This window comes from Labrus mixtus, chromosome 1 (genome assembly GCF_963584025.1).
Source record: "Labrus mixtus chromosome 1, fLabMix1.1, whole genome shotgun sequence".
Classification (NCBI taxonomy): Eukaryota; Metazoa; Chordata; class Actinopteri; order Labriformes; family Labridae; genus Labrus; species Labrus mixtus.
The window spans coordinates 24,558,602-24,584,820 of record NC_083612.1 but is presented as its reverse complement, the minus strand read 5'-3'; the positions used below and the strand labels follow the sequence as shown (position 1 = coordinate 24,584,820).

At 40.3% G+C, this 26,219-nt stretch overlaps 1 protein-coding gene across 1 annotated transcript in view; it reads left to right on the top strand.

The window, feature by feature from the left end:
* Positions 1 to 22,581, top strand: part of celf6 (CUGBP Elav-like family member 6) — a 135,768-nt gene extending 113,187 nt beyond the window's left edge. Inside the window, exons 7-13 of the mRNA XM_061039277.1 lie at positions 212 to 359; positions 1,859 to 2,008; positions 2,781 to 2,843; positions 3,434 to 3,514; positions 6,874 to 7,017; positions 12,501 to 12,650; positions 18,476 to 22,581. Coding sequence (XP_060895260.1) covers positions 212 to 359; positions 1,859 to 2,008; positions 2,781 to 2,843; positions 3,434 to 3,514; positions 6,874 to 7,017; positions 12,501 to 12,628 — 714 coding nt within the window. The 3' untranslated portion in view covers positions 12,629 to 12,650; positions 18,476 to 22,581. The remainder of the gene's footprint in view (positions 1 to 211; positions 360 to 1,858; positions 2,009 to 2,780; positions 2,844 to 3,433; positions 3,515 to 6,873; positions 7,018 to 12,500; positions 12,651 to 18,475) is intronic.
* The last annotated feature ends 3,638 nt before the right edge of the window (positions 22,582 to 26,219 follow it).

Here is a 26,219-nt window from a genome sequence, read left to right as displayed (position 1 = left end):
CAGAGCTGGGTTACAGTCACTGGGAAGCAACGCTGCAGGGCAACACAGACCACTCTGTTGAAGAACAAGGCTTTGGCCAAGCAAACAGAGATGTGAGAGTAAACACGCTCTGGTCCTGCGGCTATTTCACCCTCCTTTTTCCTTTTTCTGTCCTTCCCTCCATCCCTCTCCCGCCACTCGCCTCTCTCCCCACTGCTCTTTAATCCAACAGCAGATGATGCAACAGCAAGCAGCCCTGATGGCAGCAACACAAGGGTCCTACCTGAACCCCATGGCGGCCATTGCTGCCGCACAAATGCAGCAAATGGCAGCTTTCAATGTCAACGGCCTGGTGGCTACTCCCATGACACCATCCTCAGGTACACACACACACACACACACACACACACACACACACACACACACACACACACACACACACACACACACACACACACACACACACACACTAACTGGAGCAAGAACAGAGGCACATACAAACACACACATGAAGGGCTGCTTGGACCATTCCTCACTGCTGCCCTGGAACATTTCCATCATTATCAAGAATTATAGAAGCAGAAGTAATGGACTTCCTGTTTTGGTTGCAACATTTATGAAGAAGCAGGGTCCAATTTCATTAAGCAGACTTTGTGAATGTTGAACTGGTATAAGCAGAGTCTTATATTGAATGAGACATGGCGGTAAAAGATGTACAGCATTCCTTGAAACTCATTGGCAGACACATTACAGCCCCTCTCTCTCCCCCCAGCTCTCATTATCTCTGTCTCTCTCTCTCTCTCTGTCTGTTGTGCTCTCCCTATGCTGTCTCTGTGACAGTGTGTGTTTTCTGGGACAACAGCCAATCCGATGACTTTGGATGCAGAGTCCTTGGCTTATACAATATAAGAGCAAAGATTTGCACGAGATAATCCGGGACCCCGGTCTGAACTATCTTTTTGGCCCTTGTCATGAGGAGCTTTGATGGCTCGACACTAAGTAGGCAGGCGGCCTGAAGGCAGGGTCATTGCAAATGTATTAAATAGAGTGGCTTGACGCTGCACCTGGCATTTGTAATCCACAAGTCCTACATATACCAGGTAATGCTTATCAAACATAATCCTACATGACTTTAATGTCCTTCACCTTGGATTAGAAAAATTAGAAAAAGCCACCGGCACAAAAGGGCACTGACAAGGTGCCAGACTTTGAATTTCAGAACAAGAAGGAAAATAGGACCTCAACATACACGAGGATGATATTTTATGGAATGATAAGTGGAATAAAGCAAAGCAACTATTCAGATACAGCTTTCCAGCGTCAAGACAACTGATTGATTGATTGATTGATTGATTGATTGATTGATAGAACTACATTGTCAGACGTGGTCTGAAATTTGTCTCGCATCACAGCGGCTCCATTTGCGACATAAAAATGAACACAAGATACAAAGATACAAACATTTGACACAACATTCAAACACCAAACAAACTTTCAGAGGCCTTAAACGTGCTTTGATCTGGGATTCAGCCCCGCATTCAATTTTAGAAATGAATGGTGAACAAAAGAGTGTTTCAGTCTAACCGTCTTAAAACGTGGGACCCACAATGAGGAAGTATACTCTGAAACATTGGAAACCAGTGGAAAATGAATTGACATCACTCTAGAAATAAACCATTAAATACAGAAGTGGTTCAAAGATTTGATAAGAAAAATAACATAATTAAGATTTTATTTTATGATTCTGTTTCTTGAAAGGGAAATTGATTCTAGCTGTTTCTTTCTTCCTTTTTTTCTGCCCTTACCTCTATTTTTACGGTGTGTAGCATGTGAAGCGTGCACCCTGCAGTTTCCATAATGACTCTGTATCCATATGCAGGCACCAGCACACCCCCGGGCATCTCTGCCACAGCCGTGCCCAGCCTAGGCGCCCCTATCGGGGTCAACGGATTCAGTGCCCTCCCGCCTCAAAGCAATGGGCAGCCCACCTCCGAGCAAATCTACACTAACGGTATTCATCCATACCCAGGTGAGCTTATAAAGGTTTACATAAAAGAAACATGAGATATGTGTGTAACATCTACTTTTTTTGGACCTCTGACTCTGAGACTTCTGATTTGCTGTAAGGATAGGAATTCATAAATATTTGATTATTCGAGTGATTCTCTTGATCTGAAAAAGAACATCACTGAAATTTGAGTTCAACATGTCAGAAGAGACTAATCAAATTATATCACATGGTACAGTTTAAAAGTTGACAAGAGTCTTCTTATTACTTGACACTCTCATCGCATCTCTTTCTGATCTGAACTGAAGCGTTTCAGACTCTAGGGTTAATCAACAGTGTCTTTGGCAGATTTCTGAGCAGCCAGCCCCAGTATCATGATGAATCCATCAGTTCATCCATCAGTCCATTATGGTTAATTTGATGTGTCTCAGCCACGTCCTCGGCTTCTTAATGTTCCCCCGGACTGATTCCTGAAGAATTGACAGACACACACTCCCTGTTTCTGCATTATGCAGAGGCAGCTGCAATTGTAATGAACTACAAAGTGGTTTGTTTGGCATGTTGTTAATATTTGATGCAAACATCTGGGGCGAACAGGCTCTATGAGGAACAGAGATTTGACAACCCAAATTTCTCCCACTCCCTGTGTGATCTCCCCCCCCCAATGGGTCTCAATTTCTGTCATGCTCTTTAACATTCTTTCTATATCTCTCTCTCTCTCCTTGTCTGTTCTTTGTCCCCTCTGTCTCTTTTTCTTCCATTCATCTCTGTCTCTCTTTTTGTCTCTCTGCAGCACAGAGTCCAACAGTGACGGACCCTCTCCAACAGGCTTATGCTGGCGTCCAACACTACGCAGGTGATCTGTCTCTCCTACCTCCTCTGCTTTCTCACTCCCTCCATCTGTCCCTTTCCCCTCTCCCCTCTCTCCTGCTCTGTTTGTCACATCAGTAGACACTATGACAGGTATAGAGATAGCCGCACGACCAGCCAATTTCCTCCCGGATTAGACTGCTTTACATTAGGATTGTGAAAGGATTTTCTGTGGACTTTATTATACACCCACACATGAAAAAAAAATCTTAATTCCAAAAGTACACCGAGAGCCGGGGATCTGACCCTGGCATAGCCTGCTACATAAGAGGTGACATAGACCTATCATAACTACTGCTTTCTGCCTGATACCAGCTCTCATTAACACTGTGCAAGTCTCCCTCTCTTTCTTTGTGTGCCTGCCTAGTTGAACTGCACTCCACTCCCCTTTTTTCCGTATTCTTTGTGTGGTGAACCACAGCCGAGCAAGCCGAGCTCCCAGTCGTAATGCAATTTATTTATGCAATGTCTAAAAGGACGCAAAGGAAAAAAATGGAATAATGATTTGAGTTTTGTTGTGTCAAATATGAAAATGGAGATGTGAAAAATTCCACTCTGGTTCTCCCTTTGCAACAGCAGCCTACCCTGCCGCCTATGCGCCAATCAGCCAAGCGTTCCCCCAGCAACCAACCATCATTCCCCAGCAACAGAGGGAAGGTAAGAGCGAGCAAACGCGCCCACCCAAGATAAAAGGTGATAATTGCCATGTTCCATTCTAATGTAGCTGTGCTGCTTTGAATTAGCGAGGGAGGGAAAAAGCTGGCTGGGGAAAAAGTGAGAAAAAGGCTCCCCATTTAAAGAGAAGAACATTAGCAGTGAGATGGAAAGTTACTCTGTCATTATTCAAAAACTGCACTAATTCAAACTCGCAGCGTTGGACTGCTTAATCAGTCCATTACAATGTGTTTAAGTGGTTATAAATATTCATCAGATTAATTAGCTGCATGCATAATCATTTATTACCATTCCTGGTGTAGCGTTGGTTCTTATGCCACAGCATCAGATGTAATAAAGTATAGGATATATACTGTGATGGTAAATCACTCTTCTTGACGCCATTCGTCACTCTCTAATATTCATCTATATGATTGTATGAGACAGCGCAGAGTGGCATGAATATTCATAATAGGAACTCTGAAACTTACTGTTTTCAGCATTGCCTAAAGGAAGAGATTGTGTTTTTGATGTTTTTTTAGTTTTTTTTTGCTGTAGTTCGAGTGCATGACGGGGTCACAGCAAAGCAATGAATCGAAAATAAAATGGTACAGATAGACACCAACAATATTTCCACGACATGCAGGCATAATTTTTCATCGCAGGAAAAGAACACAGTTATTAAGGACATCCATCTGACTCTGCTACCTTGGAACATTTTAATCTTTGGCAAGAATTATAAGTCATGGTAACACACACACACACACACACACACACACACACACACACACACACACACACACACACACACACACACACACACACACACACACACACACACACACACACACACACACACACACACACACACACACACAGACCCAGCCACACAAATGCTAAAATTCAGACACACACACACACACACACACACACACCCTCACACAAACACACCGAGCTATTCTTGGTTATGCCAGTGGCCTGTCTGAGTTGTGGGCTCCTCTGGGTTTTGGCTGCTTTCCCAGCCTGTCTCAGTCCACTGCCACAGTCTGCAGCCCTGCCATTTAACAAGAGACACCTAAACCGGAATTCACAGCCACAGTCGAGCCTCAGCTTCAACCTCCCTCTGAGAGCTAACAATCTCCACAACACATTCTCAAAGTCTGTCTGTGTATGTGTGGTTGTTGTTGATGAAAAAACAAAAACAAAAACAAAAACAAAAACACATTTTAAACCAGATAAAGTCCTACTTTAGTCTGTAGAATATGTCACAGACATGAGATTTTCTTGTGTGTTAGCTCAAGTTCGATGTCAACTTGACCAAATCTCTCCCTGTTAACATTAACATGACCCAGTAGGGAGCATTTATTTAAATGCATCACGGGCAACTTACTATCCAGTGTCTTCCAAGGTTAAAATGAAAAGTCTAAGACAAAAATAGCCATATCAAATTCTTCTGTCTTATTGAAACCTTTTCCTTCAATACCCACGGTGCAACTCTTTCCACACGGTTGGCATTTCCAGTGTGTTACGCTAATAGCGACAAATGTAGCCTGAAGACATTGGCCTCAAGCAGAGATAAATAAATGAGTTCCAAAGGTTTGGTAGCTCACTTCATTTTAACACCACACCCCAAGAAATCTTTGAAGGTTTTATTCAATGCTGAAAGTGACCTAACTAAAAGCAACGCATCAGATTTGAATACACAAATGTTCCAATCTTGTAACTCTACTGAAGATTTGTAAACAGACTTTGGTGTGTTAAATCATTGAAGTTTCTGTTTCAAAATGTACAAAATATTACATTTTGCACATCTGGAAATTCTTTTTTTTTTTACCCTAAAGTCCTTTATATCAGCAGCCATGGATGTGTCATTAGAACAAATCAGACAGAACAACTTGTCATCATGCACTTTAACTTTTTGCAATTTGGCTCTTTTTATTTTAGCACTTTATGAACGTGGATAGAATATGATACATGCAATTTAAGAATGGACATATAAAACATACGTTTGGTAGCATGTTTTCAACTAATTGACATTGACAGTTAAAAGTCTTTATTGCTCATTTTCTTTGAATAGTTTGTCTGTTCACCTGAATGGAGGGAAGGTCCTGTTCTACAACTGCTGCTATCCTGCAGTGGCTGGATAAAAACCTAAATATCTTATAGTCTTACATCTACAAGTGTGCTTGCACTTTTATCTAATGCAACCACAAAAAAAAATCAAGTGTCATGGTTTTGGAGGAGCATGTTGCCTCAACCATTCTTACACAACGACCTGTCTTTCATTTAAACAAACCCGTTCTGTTCAAGGCATTAATTCTCTGAGACCTAAACTTAAACAGACAGAAAAGAGATTCAGCCTTTAACCGTTAGAAGAAGAAACATCTCCTTTCTGTCAACCTGTGTGTGTGTTTGTGTGTGTATGTGTGTCCTCTATCTCTCCCAGGCATAGCAGCACTACAGCCAGCCACCACTGCAGCTCTCTTATCAGCCTTCTCACAAGCCCAGGTCTCATCTCGTCATGCTATCACCCTGAGCAATGAGACAGGAGAGAATGCTAGCCACGCAGTCGGCTGCAAGCATACTGTACCAGAGTCCATCTTGTCTCACTCTTCCTCTATCTTTCTCTCTCTCTCTCTGTCCATGCTTCACTCTCTCTGTCTCTCTCCAGTTCATTCCTTCCTTTATCCTGATTGGCCTGTACAATATGTGGCAGCTGGGTGGATGAGTGCAGAGTGAGGGAGAGAGAGTGGAAGACAGTCCTACTGTCACACAGTAATTGGGACAAAACTTGGCTTTGCCTTCTCCTCCTCCTATTCTCTGTATCTCAGAGTTTCTCTCTCCTAACCATCTTAATCTTTATCTTTCAATCAACCTCTGTGCTTATTCTTCTTCCTCCTGCTGTCTCTGTTTTTATCTCTGGCTGTTTCTCTCTTTTACCTCTATCTCTGCTTCTTTGTGGCTCTTTACATGTGCACTGCTATTGCCAGTATATTTTTCTGAGACAACTGTAAAATCTAAGTGCGTGATATAAACACGAAAGTGACACCTATCTTTGTGTTTATTGTGAAAAATTGGGTTCTTTGGAGGATTCAAATGGAAAGAACTTGTGACCTTATTGAAAAAAAATGTGTTAGTCAACTCACCATAACTAGATTCAACACAAATAGTTGTGCCACAGTGGGCTGAGTAAGAGCTTGGTGTTTACATGGTGCCTGGGTCCCTGGGATTATTGTCTTTTATTGTTATATTGAGTCATTTTTCCACCTGTGTTATTGTGGCTGGTCTCTCTCTCTCTCACACTGGGCATCCCCTGCTTATGCTCCTGTGCAATCATCCTGTTGTCTTCCTCTCATCACCAGGGCCAGAAGGTTGCAACCTGTTTATTTATCACCTGCCCCAGGAGTTTGGAGACGCGGAGCTCATGCAAATGTTCCTGCCTTTTGGCAACGTCATCTCTGCCAAAGTCTTTGTGGACCGAGCCACCAATCAAAGCAAATGTTTTGGTGAGTCAAAAAATAAACACTAAAGATAAAAAAAAAAGAAATCCACTGAAATAAATGGGGAAAAAATTGCACATGTGCTCATGTGACTATCATTGTACTCAGCCTTTAAGAGAATGTTTTTACCTGTCTGACTTGGATGTCTGTTACCTGAAATATTCATTTTGATTTGCTTTCTATATTATAGTCAATTTGCAGTTAGCATCAACATGTAACGTTAGTTGCGATACCCATATTTGTTCTCAAAGCTATTGATGCAATGCTTAACTACGACTCCTTAGATTGGCTTATGCCATATTATCACAAAGCCAAACTCCCTTCACCGGCCTGCTGACACTAAACTCCTGCAGCCAACAGACACTTTTGATAAATAATATTTGGCCCGAGTGCAAGAAAAGGGCTGCAAAAAGCTACATAGCTGCGAAATGACTTTTTATTGTGATTGGATTGAAGAGTTGTTTGTGTATATTATGTAGAAATATCTTTGCATAAACTCGCCTAGTTCAAACCAAATATCAGAAAAGTTAACAGAAAATCAAAGAACAACGTTTATACTTTTAGATGCTAATCATTGTGTTTTTACAACCAGAAGGTTTTGTGGGTTACCATTCAAATCATACAGGCTAAGCCACGCACATCTTTTTATCACACTTTTCCTATTAGCTCTGTATCTTTCTCAGCTCCCTTTACGCAAGCTAAGCATTTCCCCAGAACCCCCCAGTCCTCCAGCTGGGCACCCAAGCAGCGTTCAAACTCCCATTCCCCTTCTCTTCTCTCACCTCACACACAGCAAACCAGTTCATCAGGGTGGAGGCAGTGCAGGTGGGATCCATGGGCTTAAAGAGATAATAATAGACTGGTGTGGGCCTTGCTGTTGATTCAGTTGGACAGCAGCACCCAGGAGACAGGCAGGCAGAGAGAAAGAGACTCCCAGCATTGGCTTTCTTTCACCTTCCCTTCACCATGGCATGTCTATGAGGCTTTCTCTTCCTCTCTGCCATCGTCTATCTCACTCTGTCCATCTCAGGACGGACTCCCTCCCGTTTGTGTGCTCTCCTCTAAACATATGCCTCTTGCTATCACTATCCGTCAGTCAACAAAGGGGAAGGACAAAGTGGCGGTGACCCCATCAGTCACACTGGCTTACTTTTCCAGGCTTGTAATTAAGATATCAGCTGAAATACTTAACCCATGATTCTTTTTCTTGTTTTTTTTTTAACTCATTTCTCCATCCTTTTTATAGCAGAAGCCCCAAGGCTCTTTTCGTAAGACGTTAACAAATTAGGAACAAGATACTGCGCATTAAGGGGGATAAGTTATTAGGCTCCCAAGAACTTGGACCGCTTCATCTTAAAACGTGTGAGTTAAGCCTTGATGTTGTGCTTAATGGGAACAGTAGGATCATGGACTTGTAGGAATATTTGCACAAGATTCATACAGTTAAATGTATGATGTCACGGCCGGCTCACAAACCCATGACAAAAAACTGGAGGAGACAAGGAGTACACTCAACAATACACATTTATTGACAGCACACTAATCAAAATTAGACGGAGCATTATGGAAACGCCTCTCTCCTCAATCTCCTTCTCCATGTCTCCCCGAGTAGAGTGAAGTGGCAGCTTATATCCTGACTGTGAGCACTGGGCCCAGGTGCTCCCAGTCAGACTGATGACAGCCAAACTTACTGATTACACCAACCTGCAACACAAGACAAGAGGAGGCACAACCTAACAGGCCACAGGGCCGTCACAATGAAGAATCACGTGCACCTGAAAGAATACTTGTGTTGGCCTTCTAGTGCAAAGAAATGTATTTATTCTTCAATATTTAAGTCAAGATGAAAGCAAGTGACATGTCTAAAGTGCTGAAGATAACAAAGACTCAGCAGAAGCAGCAGAAGTTTTTGTTAAGATCAAATTAACCAAGATTTTAATTTTCCTACTATACTTTGAATGGCAAAAAATTAGATTCGTATTAAGATATTTAACCTTGTTCTTTTTATGTCTCTTTGTACTACTCTTCATTGTGTTTTCAAATGTTTCATATTACAGTTAATTAATAGGTTACAGTAAGTGTGTCAGCTATGAGGTAAATATTTTAAAAGTGAAATACTCAGAGATTTGCTTGCCAAGGTAGAACCTTCTGAGTTTTAACTGGAAAATCTGTGCTTACATGGTCTGATATCTCTGCAGCACAGGTGAACTACATTTTGAAGAGATAATCAGACATCACTCTTTAGGATGGAGTGTTTACAGAGACTCTGGGAAACTTGAATGAGATGAAAAAGGTCACTGGAGGAGCACTCAGAGCATGTTCTTATAAAAGATGTATTCTGGAGAGAGATTACGAGTATATATCTTGAGGGATACATCACTGTTGGCTCAGATGGGTGCCTGTTTAGTTTAATAGGATTATTTGCACTGTGGTGAAATGGGTATGAATGTGGGAAATGGCATATTAAACATTTCTGCAAATGAGATTGAATTGTTTGAAAGCATGTGTAAGTATTTCACCTTAAAGGAAATTGAAAAAGTAAGAGAACAGAACGTAAGTGACACAGGTGTCGAAATAACATGTGATAGTGCACCACAACTGTTACAGATAAGAAGCTATATGGCTGTGTTTCATTTAACCTGGGACTCTATGGATACAACATTAGTCTTAATCCTCTGTATTTAGTCGCTCAATATTGACTTTTTATAAGTGATCAAAGCTTACCTTGTTAAGTGGAATTAGCTGGATTTAGCTTGAAAATGAATTTCCGAAGGTCTTCTGAGAGCGGAATGACACACTCAGAGACTCACACACGCACACCTTTAAAAGGAAACCCACTGCTTTTAAGATATGATAGGAAAAACATACACCAGGAGATGCAATTTACCTAAAGGGCTTCTGAAAAAAAATAAAAAGAGTATGCCTTTTTCTGAAGTCGTTTCATTATAACTTTTTTCTTATTTCCCTTTCAAGTCTAGGAATTAAGAATCAGAATTTAAAAATACTTTATTAATCCCAGAGGGAAATTCAGTCATTACAGTTTCTCCAAAATATACAATATAGCAGTAGAAATATAGTAATAAAAACATTTAAAGATGTATTTACTTAAGGCCATTTCCTCAACTGATTCAGAGATTTCTTCCAGAATTGATCTTGGAAATTCCTGGCAGAAAACAGACTCTATGTCTGTGTCCATAGGCAAACAGTGAGAGCACCGACACTACCAGTCCGCCCCAGCTCAAGCCGGCCCAGGCTCCTCGTCCTCACCACGTTAAATTTCGATACTGGGAGTGAGTTCCCACCCACTGATCTGTGATTGGTCTGTAGCTTCAGTGGTGGAAAATATGAGGAACTAGCGTTGTAGTTTCACCCCGCTAACCGCAACAGCTTCCAGTGACACAAAAAACGTCATTTTGCGTCATCAGAAGCTCCTTTTTAGACTCAGAAATAGATTTCCCATCTCAGGGGAAAATGAGAGAGAGATGCACGACCATTCAAAAATACTACCAGGTTTCTAATGATACAAAGCTTAATGCAAATGGGTGAAGTATCCCTTTAAGTTGACCACCAGGAGGTTACCTACTTTATTTAATTTAACCTTCGACTGAACAGGAAAAAATACATCATATCACAAGAGTTTTACATTGGAGTCCTGGCAAATACAGCTGAATGAAAAGCTTAACAAACAAAGAAGGGACTAAAACAAGCAGACATAACCTCAATTTTTTTAATTAAAATGATCCTGTTTAAGGCAAGCAGCAGACTCCAGTGTTAAAAAATGAATCTGATGCTGAAGTGCAAAATCCTGCAGTTCGTCAAGTTTAGACTTAAGGGTTGGCTGCAGAAGCACCGGATGTCACATACACACCCATTCGCACTTCCAGCATGGCGACCGCCATCGACAGCCAGTAACAGATGGGTGACATCAGTCCAGACTTTGGTTAAGTTTAATTTAGGAGATAGTAGACAACATGAATAAATAGGCAGTTCATGTAGTATGGCGTCTTGTATTTTATATCCAAGTTGTATTTGAAAGAGAAACAAACCTTTTATACCTCTCTAAACTACAGCCGCGACTAAATACCAAACAACATTGTAGCACTTTCCCCACAAAGAAACTCTTTTAAGGGCAATGTGAAAGTTTACTACTGCATTCTCAGCTGTAAAACGAAGTCCTCCAGTTGTATTTCCCCACTGTCACTTGATAATGTTTGGAACTTTGTGTGCATTTTTATTAAAAATGCATAACGTTATAGTCAGAAGAGGCGTTTTGCTGAAAAGGACGGCTGCAGTGAGAGCCATACATCAAACACTAGTAGTGTTCGGGGTATTCAGTCGCACCGCACCGCACACTCAAAACCACACATTCAGCGCTGCATCAAAGAAATGAAACATCAGCCGGTTACTTTGTCTCGACAAAACAGCTGAAACTGGAAACTTGTGCAAATGTCTATTTCTGCTTTTAAATTATTTTAATGTACATAGAGTTTGTCCTCTGCTTCTGTACTCTGACCCTAGAATCATATCAGCATTTTGCAACAGGGGTTGTGATTGTGAGGTATGGTGTGTGTGTGTGTGTGTGTGTGTGTGTGTGTGTGTGTGTGTGTGTGTGTGTGTTGGGGGGGGGGGGATCACTGCCAACTGACAGGCCCTTTCCTGCTCAGTTTGTTTAAAGGGTTTGTAAAAGCAGCAGCCTTATCTCACCCGCACTGACAAAAGCCTGCCCTCTCCCCCCAAATTAAATTGGACCCATAGCGGTGTGATCAAATCAGCTGGCAGGCGGAAAATTCGGGCCGTCAATCACGGAGGTGTCTGATAAGAGCAGGCAAGGAGTCCCAGTGTGGAAAGCTTTGGGCTCATTCCGCCTCGACACCCTGGTGATAACTCAGAGCAGCGGGCGCCTCTGTCCTACACACCTTGCTGCTAGCATCTAATTTCGACCCCCACGACCTTTAGTCCTTTCTCAGATACAAGCTCAGTCTCTCACACACACAGACACACACACATGGAGCCCTGTCACTCTAAGATGGCTCAGGTAACATTTACACATGCTGCTCTGCTGTCAGAAATACACACACAGGATGAAACTCCTTCCTCTCTCTAATCTTCCCACACCTTTTCATGTTTTTTTGTTCTCTCTTCAAGTAAAACTCGTGCTTTCTAATAGTCCTTCCCCATTTGATTTTTAATATCTGTGTTATTAGCCTTTGTGGTGGTTTATGTAATCTCTTTAATTCAAAGATTTTCAATTAATCTGCTGAAAAGAGAAAACAAAGACCTATTGTTGTGTCATTGTTGAGAGTTAAAAAGGGTCTTCTTCTCCCCTCTTTCATCTTTCCCGTCTGTTCTCCCTGTCTCTCTCTCTTCTTCCCATTTCTCTCTCATCTCTACCCATTCTTCTCCCTCCCTCTGTTGTTCCTTTTATTCCTTTTTTCCATTTTTCTCTGCCTCCATCTCTTTCTCTCTCTCGTTGTGTGTTCTCGTCTCAGGCTTCGTGAGTTTTGATAACCCGTCCAGCGCTCAAGCCGCCATCCAGGCAATGAACGGCTTTCAGATTGGCATGAAGAGGCTGAAGGTGCAGCTAAAGCGGCCAAAGGATGCCAACAGACCTTACTGACTCGTCTGCCGTCTGTACCCAGGTATAGTAGTGGCCTTACAGTGCCATGCAATGTCAGTTTTAAACCACAGTGCCCACTTTACTGGGACAATTTAGTTCATGTTGTTGACAGTATAGTTGATTATTTGTGAGATTGCAACCATAAATCTCTCATGAAAACATGTTAAACAATATTTAAAAACTTAAATCTATAATGTTTTTTCTGAGATATTTTTCCCTTTTATGAAGGAAATGTAAGTTTCAAAACTTAAAACATGTAAATGAATGAGAGTTGCGTTTAACCAATATTAACAGAGAACTCTAAAAAAATCAAGTACATGGGAATTTCATAAGCATTTTGTTCATTTTTTATGTAAAACTTAAATTCATAAAATAACTTTTTTTCATTTCCAAGGTGTTCAGTGTAGGCTGGGAACAGCACAGATGAAATTTTAAAAAATTGCATTAAAAGTATTCTGCTAAAATTTACAAAATCATCTGAAGACTAATAAAACTCAAAACACGCCCAGTTAAGTATTAAATGTTATCAGCTAGAGAATGAAGTGAAACTCTTTCTCTGAAGTCATAATCTGACTTTGTCTCCCTGAGCCCTGATGTGACATTACAGTTCCTCCTTCTCAGGTCAATGTGTTTCTTTTTAACATATTACTTGTGAACGTGTTGGGGCGCTGTATTTTCTCGATTTAACCGTGCCACCTCACAGAATCTGCCTCTGCAGATTTCTGTCAGGTTGCACCGCTCCTCTGAAATGTTTTTTTTGCTTTTCTGAATTCTGCGGTTTGAGATCTTATTTGTACCTGCAGGATGCTCCACTGCAAATTGATGACATCATCAATACCTAGCTGAGCATAATCACCCGTCCCCTGAGGCAGGCATTGAGAATTGATGCAATTTGTTAAGCTACCAATATATATAAATATAAAAACTACTGTTAGTTGTAAAATATTTATTAAAATAACCCTTCTGTCAGCTGCTGGGCAAAAACCAGAGGTCATTCCTGTTGAACCTTCACTTGCAGAAAGAGAGTAAATGTATAGTTTTTCACAGATCGATAAGCACTTCGGGTAAATGACGTGTTTTTCAAAGAAAAGTCAGTGCTGACAAAAATAAATAAACACAAATGTGCTTAATGGAAAAGCACTTAGTCACTCTTCTAACTACAGTGGCTTGTATAATGACAGAGAACCAATCCCAGTAAGCACCATTTGGTTAAGTTCAAGTGATGCTTCACAAATGTGTTCAAGCTAAGCAGTCACTGTCCATATTCATATTCTGTCATGCTTTGTTTGCAGATTTTTCATAAATGGCACAAAAATAAATAAATAACATAGTTATAACATTTGAATGTGATTATACTGTTCTGAACCAACATGAGGACAACCATTCAATATCTGTCATATCTTGATTTTAATTAATTGTAACCTTAAGCAGCAATTATTTGAATGCTTATAAATCCAGCATGCAAAAAAAGAATAATTGCAGAGCTATTTTCATATTGTTAATAATTAATACTTTTAACAACAAATAAACTGAAATAAAATGTATATATGAGTATTCATGTTGGAGAAAGTTGGTTAAGTTCAATAATGCTTATGTATAATGCATCGTTAACTTAATAGTTAATAAGTTTAAGTCCACTGAAGCCTATCCAGCATGGACTCGTAGAGAACAACACATGCCAACATTTATCTGCTGTTTTTATGGAGTCTGTACTTAACAAAGTTAAGCAAACAAGCAATCTTTCAAATGCATGGTAGCTTATGTGTGCTGTTTGTGTACGTCTGCCACCACATATATTCAATAGCCAACAGTTCCTTGTTTTTGCTTTTAAAATATCAGCCCTTCCATAAAAAACAATAAAAAGATGGTTTAGTCAAAGTGGCGCCATCCTTCAATAACAGCTCGTTTCACAGTGTCAGCCTTGATTCAAAGAATCATCTCCCATCTGTTACAAAGTGCAGCTGCCAGTGCAAAATAATATAGATGTGCGCTCTTCCTCGCCCAATTGGCTTGGCAACTTTTCATTACAATAACATAAGCCTGGATTATATTACTCCACAAATAAAAGCGGAGTAATACCATTTGTTTGTTTTAGAATTGACTCCTTAAAAGCCACAAGATGACATTAATGGAAGGTGAGGTGCAGTACGGATGATAGGTGTTCCTTTTATCCCTTTCGTGATAGCATTTGAATAGAGCTGTGTCCTGCTAATTGAAGAGAGAGGCTTTCAAAGCAGACACCCTGAGAAAGAGGATGAGGTGGGGGTGGAGGGGTTTTTTATTGAGCACATCAATGAGGGACAAATGGAAAATATCCTGCAACAGTACTGAAGAGTATACAACAGTTATTGAGAGGTACTGAGAATATCTCGAAGCAGAGACATTTCCCACAATAACATTCTGTCACTTCTTCAGTATGATTGTGAGTGTGTGTGTGTGTGTGTGTTTTGTGTTGTTTTTACCCCTTCTGGTTCAATCCATCTCTGTGTTTTTCTTTCGCTATTACACCACTTCTGTTGTTGAGTTAAGGGAAACCAATAGACCATAACCAATAGCAATCCCATGAAAACATTAGAGGAAATAACACAAGTGGGGCCTTGAAGCCTGGTTTATGGATTCTTGACAAACTATGAGGAGTTAAAGAACGTAGTTGCATTTAAAGAATATAACCAATCAATTTCTGATGTTTTTTTTAAATACCTTGTACTGCTGCAGACCAAAAACGAGTGAATATAGTGCAACATTCACTGTTTAAATGTCTACATTAAACTACTTTATAAGAATGAGAAAACTTTGTTGAAACTTGAATTATGATATTTTCCTGTGTGTCTTCAATATGTTGATAACTTCAGAGTCCCCCTTCTTTTGACGATTTTGCTTTGAAGTTGAATTAAAAACACGATCAGACAGAATTCTCTCCTGCTGGTCTCAGGAGCCCTGCTAGTGGAAATTGCGTTCTGTGTCTTAAAGATAAACATAATGCAAAAAAGCTGAAGCACTCACTGTATGGCCACCCATATAGCAGACAACACGAGGCAAATCCAATTACTGTAGACAGGACAAGTTTCTGAAATATGCATTCCTGCCTTAAGGGTTATCTTTGAGAATACAAAAACATCAATTCAACCTTTTAACCTGCAAATGTTGTCAGCCTGAGAGGATTTCACTACAACGCAGGCATAAAAAGGGCCTTTTTCATGCTTTGTTGATTGTTTGTTGTGTTATTTCTGTTTTACTTGTCATTTCTGGGGTTTTTTTCTCTCCAGTTTTTATGGTAATAAGCATAATAACCTCATTTGATTTGTCAGGCAAAATAAGTGAGAGTGTGGAACAAATATGTAAAGGCTGCTTTGAATACTGACTTAAGGAAAAAGGAAATCCCATTCTTTCTTTCCTTCTTTTGCACCCCCACCACCACCAACCTGGCAACCTGACACGGCCAATCACAGTATGAGGTGGCCTATTCTCCGCTATAGCCACACCCACCTACCCCCCCAACCACACACCTGTCACAGGGCCAAGTTCCCAGAGCTGTAAGTTGAACCCATGGTGTCATTTTCTTTTGGATGACGTCATGTGGTGGGACTGTGACTGCGTTGCATGACGTGGCGTTGATTGATATCTCTGAATTCTATCTCTTCATACTCTGCCCTCCTTTATATATTTAAATATACTCTATATTGTATATTGGCAGTTTGTGGAGTGCAGTAAAACAACACCTTTCTTGGCTGGTACTTGTTGTACATAATGCTGACTCGTTGGTGGATTATAACTGGAAGTGTCTTAAACCCTTTGTGCTATTGTACCGTGTGCCCTTGTGTTGTTTTATTCTCTTGTGTAAAGCTGTACCTGTATTTTATATTTCTCTTCTTCACATTCACATCAACACTTTTTTTTTTATTTTTTTTTAGCAAACTATGATTTCTAATGAAAAACCTAAATCTTTGCGAAAAAAGGACCATTTTCTCTCCCCCCCCAATCGACAGCTGTTTAGTGGAGAGATGGCCGAGATGACCCCGTGTTTGTGTAGCCAATTAAATCTCCAGCGTTCATGCAGAGAGCACAGGCAAATGTTGACACTCCACTTCTCCCCTGATTCCATCTGCACAGGGAGTACTTCTCCAAGATTGTTTTGTTTGCCTAACATGAGAATCACTTCCCATTTATTTATTTATGAGGGTGCAAACCAATTACACCATGGTAGCAGAGCTGCAGGCAGCGATGTAGACCCACATGCCCAGAAACTCTCCTCCATGCAGCCATACTTTATGCATAGATGCATATGCAGGATGAAAAGAAATTGAACTAAATACAAATACAGAGGATGCCTTGTTTGTTTAGTATTTGTTTGGTAGGATTGTGCCACTAGATAAATAAGCTTTATAGGTTTATGCTGCTTGCATGTTAAATGATTGTTTCTCTGGCTGTTAAAAGAAAAGGCAGCGAGAAGATTCATGGTGAAAAAAAGTCCTTTCTTTGCTATTGAGTTTGTTTTCTACCCCTCCAGGCCAAACCCTGATAAGAGTTAGGCATTTTCATTGAACTTCTTCCTGCCCTATTCTTTCAGAGGCCCTGCAGGTGGCTCTCCCTCCTGTAGTCTATCCAATGAACTCAGAGGGAGTCTAGCCATGCAAGCCGTAGAGGGATAAGGTCTTTCTAGCATGAAATATGTCTCTAAACTACCAGGTGTCCTTTCTGAAACCATCAAAGTGGATGGGAAAGTTATATTGGGACAGAAATCTTGAGGGGAAAAAAACAATTCTTCATCATCTGACAAAGTTTGGGGGTAGTTGTGACGTTTCAAAAGAGCTCTTTACTTGGCATGAAAAAAAATCATATTTTAAAGCCACTGTGTGTTATTCTACACTGTGTTAGATGTATAAGAGAATCGCTAGTGGCTCATAAAAGAGGGCATCTGTAATCGGGACTCTACTGAGTGCTCTATGCCGTTAATGGCTTGGCTCACTTTGGCACACATATGAAAGAGGGAAGAATCTTCACCACCACATCGAGAAAGCAGATCTATTATGAGATGGTAACAAGCTCATTTACAGGAATGAAAAGGAAGAACAAAGAGTGTCTGGGCGTGCGTTCCCGTCACATAGTCAGACCCTTTCATGTTCACTCCCAGAGAGTGATTTACTGTGATTTCCAAGCCTTTCTTCACCGACATCATAGCTCACAACATATTAAGGATGATAGGCTGTAAACTAGATCTTTTATATCCTAGGCTCGCCAGCGTGGACACATTTAGTGACAGTGCAGCATTTTAAGTCGACACAAAGGCAGGGGAGACACTTGGTTGTTTTTTTTACTAAATCTTAATTGCAGGCTATGTATTAGTATCATGTTTTTTTCTCTTTTCAGACAGCCATTAGTTTTTCATAATCATTACACCATTGTACCACTCATACACACTCTTGTCTTTTTCTCTTCATGTTTCCTTCTTGTTCTTTTTGTAATTTGTTTGTTATTTATTAACAATGGGATGAAGCTACATCTCAGGAACAAATCTGCAGTTTTTTTTTTCGTGCAGGGAGATGTAGTCAGTTTAAATTAAGGCCTTCCTTGGATAACTGCTGTCACAGTGTAGATGTCTGTTCCATACAGTTAAAAAACAAATCTCCCACCCCACCTCTAGCCCACTTATTTCTGCTTTTGATTGACACACTCCTTTTTTTCTCCCTCTTTCCCGTCTGTTTCTCATGCTGTTGGCTGTGCCTGTCAGTCTATGTGATAACCAGGAGCCAGCAACCCTAAGCATGTTTGCCTCAACCTCACTGAATCCCCTCTCCTCTTTCTCCCCCTCTCTCTCTCCCTCTCTCCCTCTCTCTCTCTCTGTCACAGGATGAAGGGCCACAACACCTTATTTCCACAAGTGCAGTAAAAGTACAAAGACTTCTTGCTCTGCTACATATCATGAAGGAAGGGTGGTCCCTTGATCCTGCTGGAAACCCGCTGAAAGATTGGGTGACTGAGAGAGGGATCCCAGAGTTTTTTTTTCCAGTTTTTTTTTTCCTTTCTTCGCAAATGCCTCTTTCCCTGTTTTGCTTTGGCGTCTGTGGAAGAAGATTTTTTGCAGAGACCAACTTTTTTGCTGCTGTTTTTTAGACATGATGGGGGAAAAAAAACCTTTATAGACTCATTATGCTCAAAGCATGCATACCGACACATGATATAGTCAAACACACACAGATAACAAAGCAAACATACACATTTAAGGAAGCTACACTTGAAAAAGGGGGGAAAAAAAAAAAAACTTTGTACATGTATAAATACGTGCAAATGCCAACTCAAGTACTGAAGCAAACACATGCGTGTGCACACACACACACACACACATACATACAAACACACACACCAGCCTGCTGCCATTTTGGTTTTTGTGCCTACACAGGTGTTGTGCTCTGTGACAGGGCAAGCTCTGGATCAAAGAAGAAAACAAGAAGATGAAGAGGAGGAGAGAAGAGGAGAATCCAGGAAAATTACATGCATCATTCCTTAGGAAATAGGGACCAAAGGACTAAACGCTTTTTAAAAGAATATAAATATATAAATATATAAATATATATTTAAAAACTCATACCTTGTAGCTGCAAGTATTACAATTTACTCTTAGTCAAAAAAATCATTAAATCAATATCCAGTGGCCTACTGTAAGTACGAATATAAGAAAATGGAAATAATGTATTAAAAAAAGACGTGGAATCGTAGTATAGGGGCTGAAACTTTTGCTCTGGATGCTGGTTTAGCACCAGGTTGTAGAATAGTAGAGTAGACTAGAAAAAAAAAAAGTAGATTTGCTAACTTTTGCTGTTGTTTAAAAAATACTTGAAGTCTTATTGAATTGGGGGGCAATGGGAGGGAGAAAGGAAAAAAAATCTTCCGCCCCTGTACTCAACGAGTCTCTTTCTCTTGGATATTAAGGTATCAGCCACTGGATATCTCGCTCATCATGATGTAAAAGACGCCACACTCTCTGACAGCTATGAACAGACTGTTCTGGAAGAAGAAGAAAAAAAGAATGACAAGAGAAAAAAAAAAAAAAAGACTGAACTTTTTGAAGTCTGTGCTGGACATGGTGCAGATGTTTCAGGCTTCTCAATAGCCTTTGTGTTCAAGCGACAATCCACTGTAAAGACCAAGCTAAATGGACATGGGCTGTATTTTGTTTAGTTCTTGTTTTTTTTCTTGACCTTTTGTATTGCAACAAGGAGTGTGAATTATGAAGCCACAAATTGTTAAGGGAAGATGATTCTAGAAAGAGAGATGGTTCAAGGGAGAAAGGAGTGAAGTGACAGCTACTGAAACTGCCAGCAGAATGAACTCAGTATACAGATGAATGAATCCTTAATGGTGTCAGCTGTTTGTCAAAAAAAAAGGAAAAAGATTATGCCCATTATAAACGAGCAGGACTTATATAAACGACATGCCAAGTATAAAGTGACCACTGGAGCTACTGAAAAACTCCAGATTTGGAGGAATTTTCTCTTGGCAGATACAAACAAATTCTCTGAAGACAAACACAATTTACAGTATTGATGGCAAAGGTTAGAGCTCAATCAGCTCTGTCAAATGTAATGTAAATTCGTTATCAATATGTTCCCTGCCATGATTTCTTCATAATTTATACATTGAGCAAATGGGGTAGAAAAAAAAAGCTACTGTTTAAACAGACTATCTAAATGATCTCCATCATTCAGCTTGCTTAGCCTCTCAAACAGCACAGAAGGAAGCAATCCACTACTTTCATGTCTTGATTTTGAGGCCTGTAGCCTTTTTTTGGGGACTGTTTTAGAGCTCTGGGTGCAGGCTTCGCTCTACAAGCAGATCAATACATTTGGAATGAGTCTTGAGGGAAGAGTGATGCTTTTTCAGTCTGTCTGAACACTTCCCAATTTTCTCAGTCGTATACCAGCTCACATCCGTACACCAGCTCTTTGAGCGCTGACAGTGAAAGGCATGGCTAGGCAATAGGGAAGAGGGAGGCGAGGAGAGGAAGTCTACAACCAAACATGACATAAATATGGTTTGAATTGATACTTCCAGGATATGCCCAATGGCTTAATCCCCCCAAAATTAGAAACTCTAATCCAGTCACTGGTGGAACAACATACATATTAAGGCTAAATGTTTTCACAGAACAGGATACATTAGGCTGGACTATAGTACCTTGGGGTCTTCTTTGGTACAGTAACTCCTCTCCTTGTTGTTCCCTCCACTGTACTTATCCTTCTTTAGAGAGAAAGGTAAACCAGTCCTACTCTAAATCACCAAAGGAGCGACTGATACAATGTGCCATCCAAGATATTTCAATGGGCAACAATTCATTGTCATTTAAAAGCAGAAGGGCATGGATTGAGTTCTGGATATCAGTGTGCGATGTACCCCGGTCTCCTGTCCCCTGTCCTGAGAACAGCCATGCTTTTCCAACCCTTTCAGCAGCTCTCCCATTGGAACAGCATTTTCTAAACCTGGCTAATGCCTGCGCTCACTACCCTTCAATTATCACCTGCACCGTATTAGACATGCTATTTCACCTTTCCCTCTAATCGCACTGTAATCACCAGCCTCTATACATTAGCAGCAACCAAGTGAAAAATCACTGGGATAATCACTTGGACCAAATGACGGGGGAGATGGTCCCCCTGCATGCACATGGATGACAGAAGGAAGATTAGAGAGAATTATGTTTGTGCCTACTCCCTGGCAAGGCTGCTGACAGCTGACCTGGCACCGATTATATTGCTGAATTTACCAGAAGAGGCGATGGAGGATGTGGGATAAAACCCTCTTTATCATAGCAAGGTGTTAATATTGCAAAGTAGATTGCCTATGATGAAAAAAGCCTGAAAATTAAATGCAGAAAACCTTTTTTTTTTCACTGAGCACAACCCTTCTGTCAAAGTTGCTCTAAATTGGGTCAAAAGCAACAATGTTGTTGGAAATCCTCATTTTGAAGAAGCAGCTGCTGTAAGGACTGAGTTATTGTGCTTCTTCTTTCAACATGTAATTGTGTCTTGACTATCTCTATAGAGGCCTACATTTTTTTCACAGAATAACTTGTTCTACACTTCTTTCTTTTTCTTGCTTGTATCCCTGCTGGGGCACCTGCAAAGCACCGTATTGTTCAATCCTGAACGACCATTTGTGAGGCACAGTGGTTTCTCTGATTTAAAATGATGCCCATCAAAATGAAAGTTAAAAAAAAAGGCCTGCAAACAGATAAAGGAAAAAAAAACAGCAGCCCTGCCTCTGCCCTTTTGTAGACATTCATTTAAAGCTACATGAATTGAAGTGACATGAAGTAGGTCAAAACAAAGCCATGTTCTGCAACCATTTGTGTTCATTATTTATGTGAGGCTGAATTAATCGATGGGAAGTCTAATGTTCCATAAGCAATTATATTTCCTGTGCTTGTCCCCACCAGAAAACATTCTGCAAGTTAGGATCTGTTTGGTGTAGCCTTGCATGCCTGCTCCACTGATATTCTCTGTCTTGTACCAGATGTTGTACTGGTTCCCACTGCTAATTGCAGGTTGGGTCTCCAGTGAGCCAAAACCTAGTCTAGCCTGATATCCTGCTGACTGCTTGGCTAACAGCGCAGTGTTCATGTAGCATCTCTGCTATGCCAGGGCTAAATTAGGCGAGGTGAAATCAGCTCTTCGATACTTAATGAGGGTGCTCTTAGTTCATTTACAACCCAGAGGGTATGTTACATGCATTAAAATCAGAAAAAGTACACTCCAGAGCTACCAATCAAGACAAGATTGTTTAAGGATTTTCCAATCCCTCCATTTATCGACAAGGTTTTCTGATTCCCAGCCTTGCTCGTGACCTCAATCTTTTCTGGTTCTTACTTTAGTCAAGTCCAAATTTCACCTTCAAGAGCAATGACAAATGTCAGCCCAGAAGGCACTCGCCAAGCTTTTTCCAAAATTTAATTTAATTTTTGGCCTCTACTTTACAAAAAGAGACATGTAAATTGGCATTTTGGCCACAAGGATTTCATATGCATCTACTTAGCAGTGTATATAATATTCAACAATCCAGGCAGACCTACAAGACATTTGTTTAACACCACAAAAGTATAAACTTTCAGTCTAAGTGGCCACAGGAATTGAAATTGTGGGTTATATACTAACTACTTTTTTCTCAGTTGCCATCAAAACATGGCTTACAAGGTCAGTCCTCTAGAAGTCCGTGAATCCTTAAAGGTGCCAGCCTGGCAGCACGAGCAGAAAACTACTAGAGCATGTCCACCCGTCTCTAACCCCCGGGGTGCATAACACTCACCCTAAAATAGCAGTGATTGTCAAGGAAAGGAAGTGAAATGTAATTGACTGAAAGTGGAGAGATAATTAAAGGAACCTGTTGGACAGGAGGGAAGAAATTAATGCCTCTCATTTAATAGCTGCTTTGGGAGAGAGCTTTTCCGTCATCTCACTTGAGCACAGAAAGGGTTTCGCTGTAGAAATGGGATTAGGTGTGGAAAAAGGTGGAGGTGGAAATGAGCACTGGGTGGTGGGGCTGCTGTGTGCTAAACTGAACCTCCACAAAATCACTCCCAATACTCAGGGCATCAGGAGCTATGATGTCATGACTAGTGGAGAGGCTCAGGGCATTGCCTTACCCCAGATTCTGAGAGAGGCTGTGCAGAATCACCAACATAAAAGTGTTTGTGTAAATATGGTGATTGTAAATATGCGTTCAGAGCTCTAAGATTGCATCACATTGTAAGAATTGATGAGCAAGCAGAGGGACTGATAATTGGTCTTCAGAGGTATGGGATCGTTACCCAATTCCATGAGTAACAAACAAACAAACAACAAGAGATGCCATTGCCCAACTGACAATGCACAGTGAAAAGCTGGATGTGTGTAACTGTGTTTAACAACATGGCTGAAACGAATGAAGACAAAGACTTTTTTTATTCCTAGTGTAAATAGCCTATTAAACAAAAAAAAAAACAAGAAGGTTGTACAGCAGTTTGTGTTGGGAAGCCCAACTCTGTGGGACAATGATGTCACTATATAATGTATCCACAGAGGTGCAGGGATATCGGAGAGTTTTAGTGCATATAAGTCCCTTAAAACATGGTTTTGAACAGGCATTCTACAACCCTTAGGGTCGAACAAAGGCTTAGAGAGGCATATTTGACTTAGTGTCAAACCTCAGCCCTGACGTGATCCGTTAACAAAAGATTCTGTTTACACCGACATGTCATGATTTTTCTGACAGTAGAAAGATCGCCTGTGAGGTAATTGGATTAGTCTGATCGGGGGTTGGAGAACAGATATGCCAATGTAGAGTTCATCCATCTGCATGCTAACCACTTAACAATGAGACAATAAAAAGCATCAGCCACCATGCCACTTTTTTATATTCTTTGGAGCTTCATGACATACAAGGAGGTTAGTTTTACAAAATGAAATTCTAGGTAATAGTTTGTTCAAAATGTACATACATCATCATTCAATACTCACATGTACATGGTTGGGCTGAAGTTGGGGGAAGGGGACAAACAAAGAGGGCAGATATTGTAGAACTTAGCAGAACTCCCCACCTGCTCGACCCAAACTGCCACTGCTCTCCTGACCACACAGCTGCGTAACTCCTGTACATACAATAAAGCTTATTTTTCAATTCTGTTGAACATTCTTTATAGGCCGTACAATAGCTCATGTTCAAACTTTAAAAAAAAATAAAAGAATAGTTAATATATTTCAGTGAAACTAAGAGAAGGAAGCTATGAAATAATTTATCAAAAACAGAAGATACAATGATGTTATTTCTTGTATAGTGAAGCACTGATGTTGGAAAAATGGGATTTTATACTCATGTTGATAAATAGTTCTTTATTTTCTCTGTTTTATTTTAATTATTATCTGCTGAAGCTGGGATGGACACATTGTCATGAGGTTTCTTTGTATATGCTTTGAAAACTTGTTTCTTTTATTTTCAGCTGCACAATCCCCGTATGAGAACTCTCATGGATGGAAAAGTTCAAAGAGATTTTTGCTTACTGAAAGCAAATCAACACAAATATACTAAAAAAAAGAAACTGCATAGTAAAGGAATGATTAATGGTACTGGTCATGTGGATTCAGAGGAAAAAATGAGTCCATTGCACAACTGAGTTTAAATGAATCAGCATTGCATGTTTATGAAGAATCTCATTTGAGGCCTTTTGTTTTTTGAGAAAAATGACAAAAAAAGACCAAAAAATATCAGTCTGCCATCAGATTGGTTTCTAGACCTTTGCTTATCTGATTGTTTTTTAAACCTTGTGTGCTTTCCTTTAATGCTTTTGTCTCTCTGTCACAATCTATGTTTGGTTTGCTGATTTTTGTTTCTTTTTCCTTGTTTCATTTGGAAGGGTTGGTACTCGCTGACAGGAACTCTGTTTTAACCTATTAGAAATTTCTTCCAGAGTTTGTTTTATAATGTTACCTTATCCACTGAAGATGTATCAACAGCTGATAGCGTCATACTGCTTTATTACATTCAGGATGATTTTAGGAGGGAATTCTGCCTTAAACCCAGCCTGTTCTCTCTGACAGTACTACCTGTGAACAGCGGTCAGACACAGTGTATTCTGGGGATGCCAAATGTTATTTCTTCATTGGTCAAAAATCATGAAAAGAACAACTACAAACACAACAGCAGGAGTCAGTTTTGCCTCTTGCCCATTCTGACACAAATATGGACGTGGTCAATTTCTTCCATTTCCATTGGTTACAAGGACCAAATTGTAAACAAACTCAGCTAACTGAGCACTTTGCTCCAATCAAGCATCCAGTGAGAGCCTTTAAATGATTTTCTTTTTCTCATGGGTGATTTTGCACCATAAATCTTTATATCACGAATCACAACATTCCCAGCTTCACCATCTTAGTTTATCCCCTCCATTTGTTCACATTCCGAATAAATTCAGCATAACATATTTGGGTATTTATATCCACAATGAATGATAATCATGATTTTGGTTATTGGACTTGAACAAACTGATTTACTGTTTTCTTTTTGTTCAAAACAGAGATGTAATTTGAATTAGCTCTGGCTCGGGTCCTTTCCTGATTCGAGGTGATATCTCCCATAGTGCTCCTGAACTCTGTAGTTCTCTAGTTCATTATATTCTGCTTAGACTAAAATAAAGCACAGTCCTGTAGAAGATTGAGCCTGCTTTGTCCTTTTTATCTCCTTACATAGCTCCATTGAATAATTCCTGATGGTTTGGATCCATCATGGCGTGCATGCATGACCCCGTTTGCAAAGATGTAAAGTGTTCGGTGTCCTCTTGTCACTTGGATAGTGGAGAGAATGCATTTAGGACGTGTCATTGTATTAATTGAGCTAACAGCGCTAACCATATCCGAATACCAAATGAGATGAGACGGTTAGTAGGAAATCGTTTAAAAAGGGCGAATAATGCATAATAAATGGAAAGGAGATTGGAAGAGGGAGGGGAATAAATTGTGAATTGATTAAAGGGAAATGGATATTCAGCTCTTGTCTTGTGGAGATGTTACAGTGAAAACAAAATCAGGTGCAATGGGTGCTGCTGGTTAGTGTCTGTGAATGAGAAGCA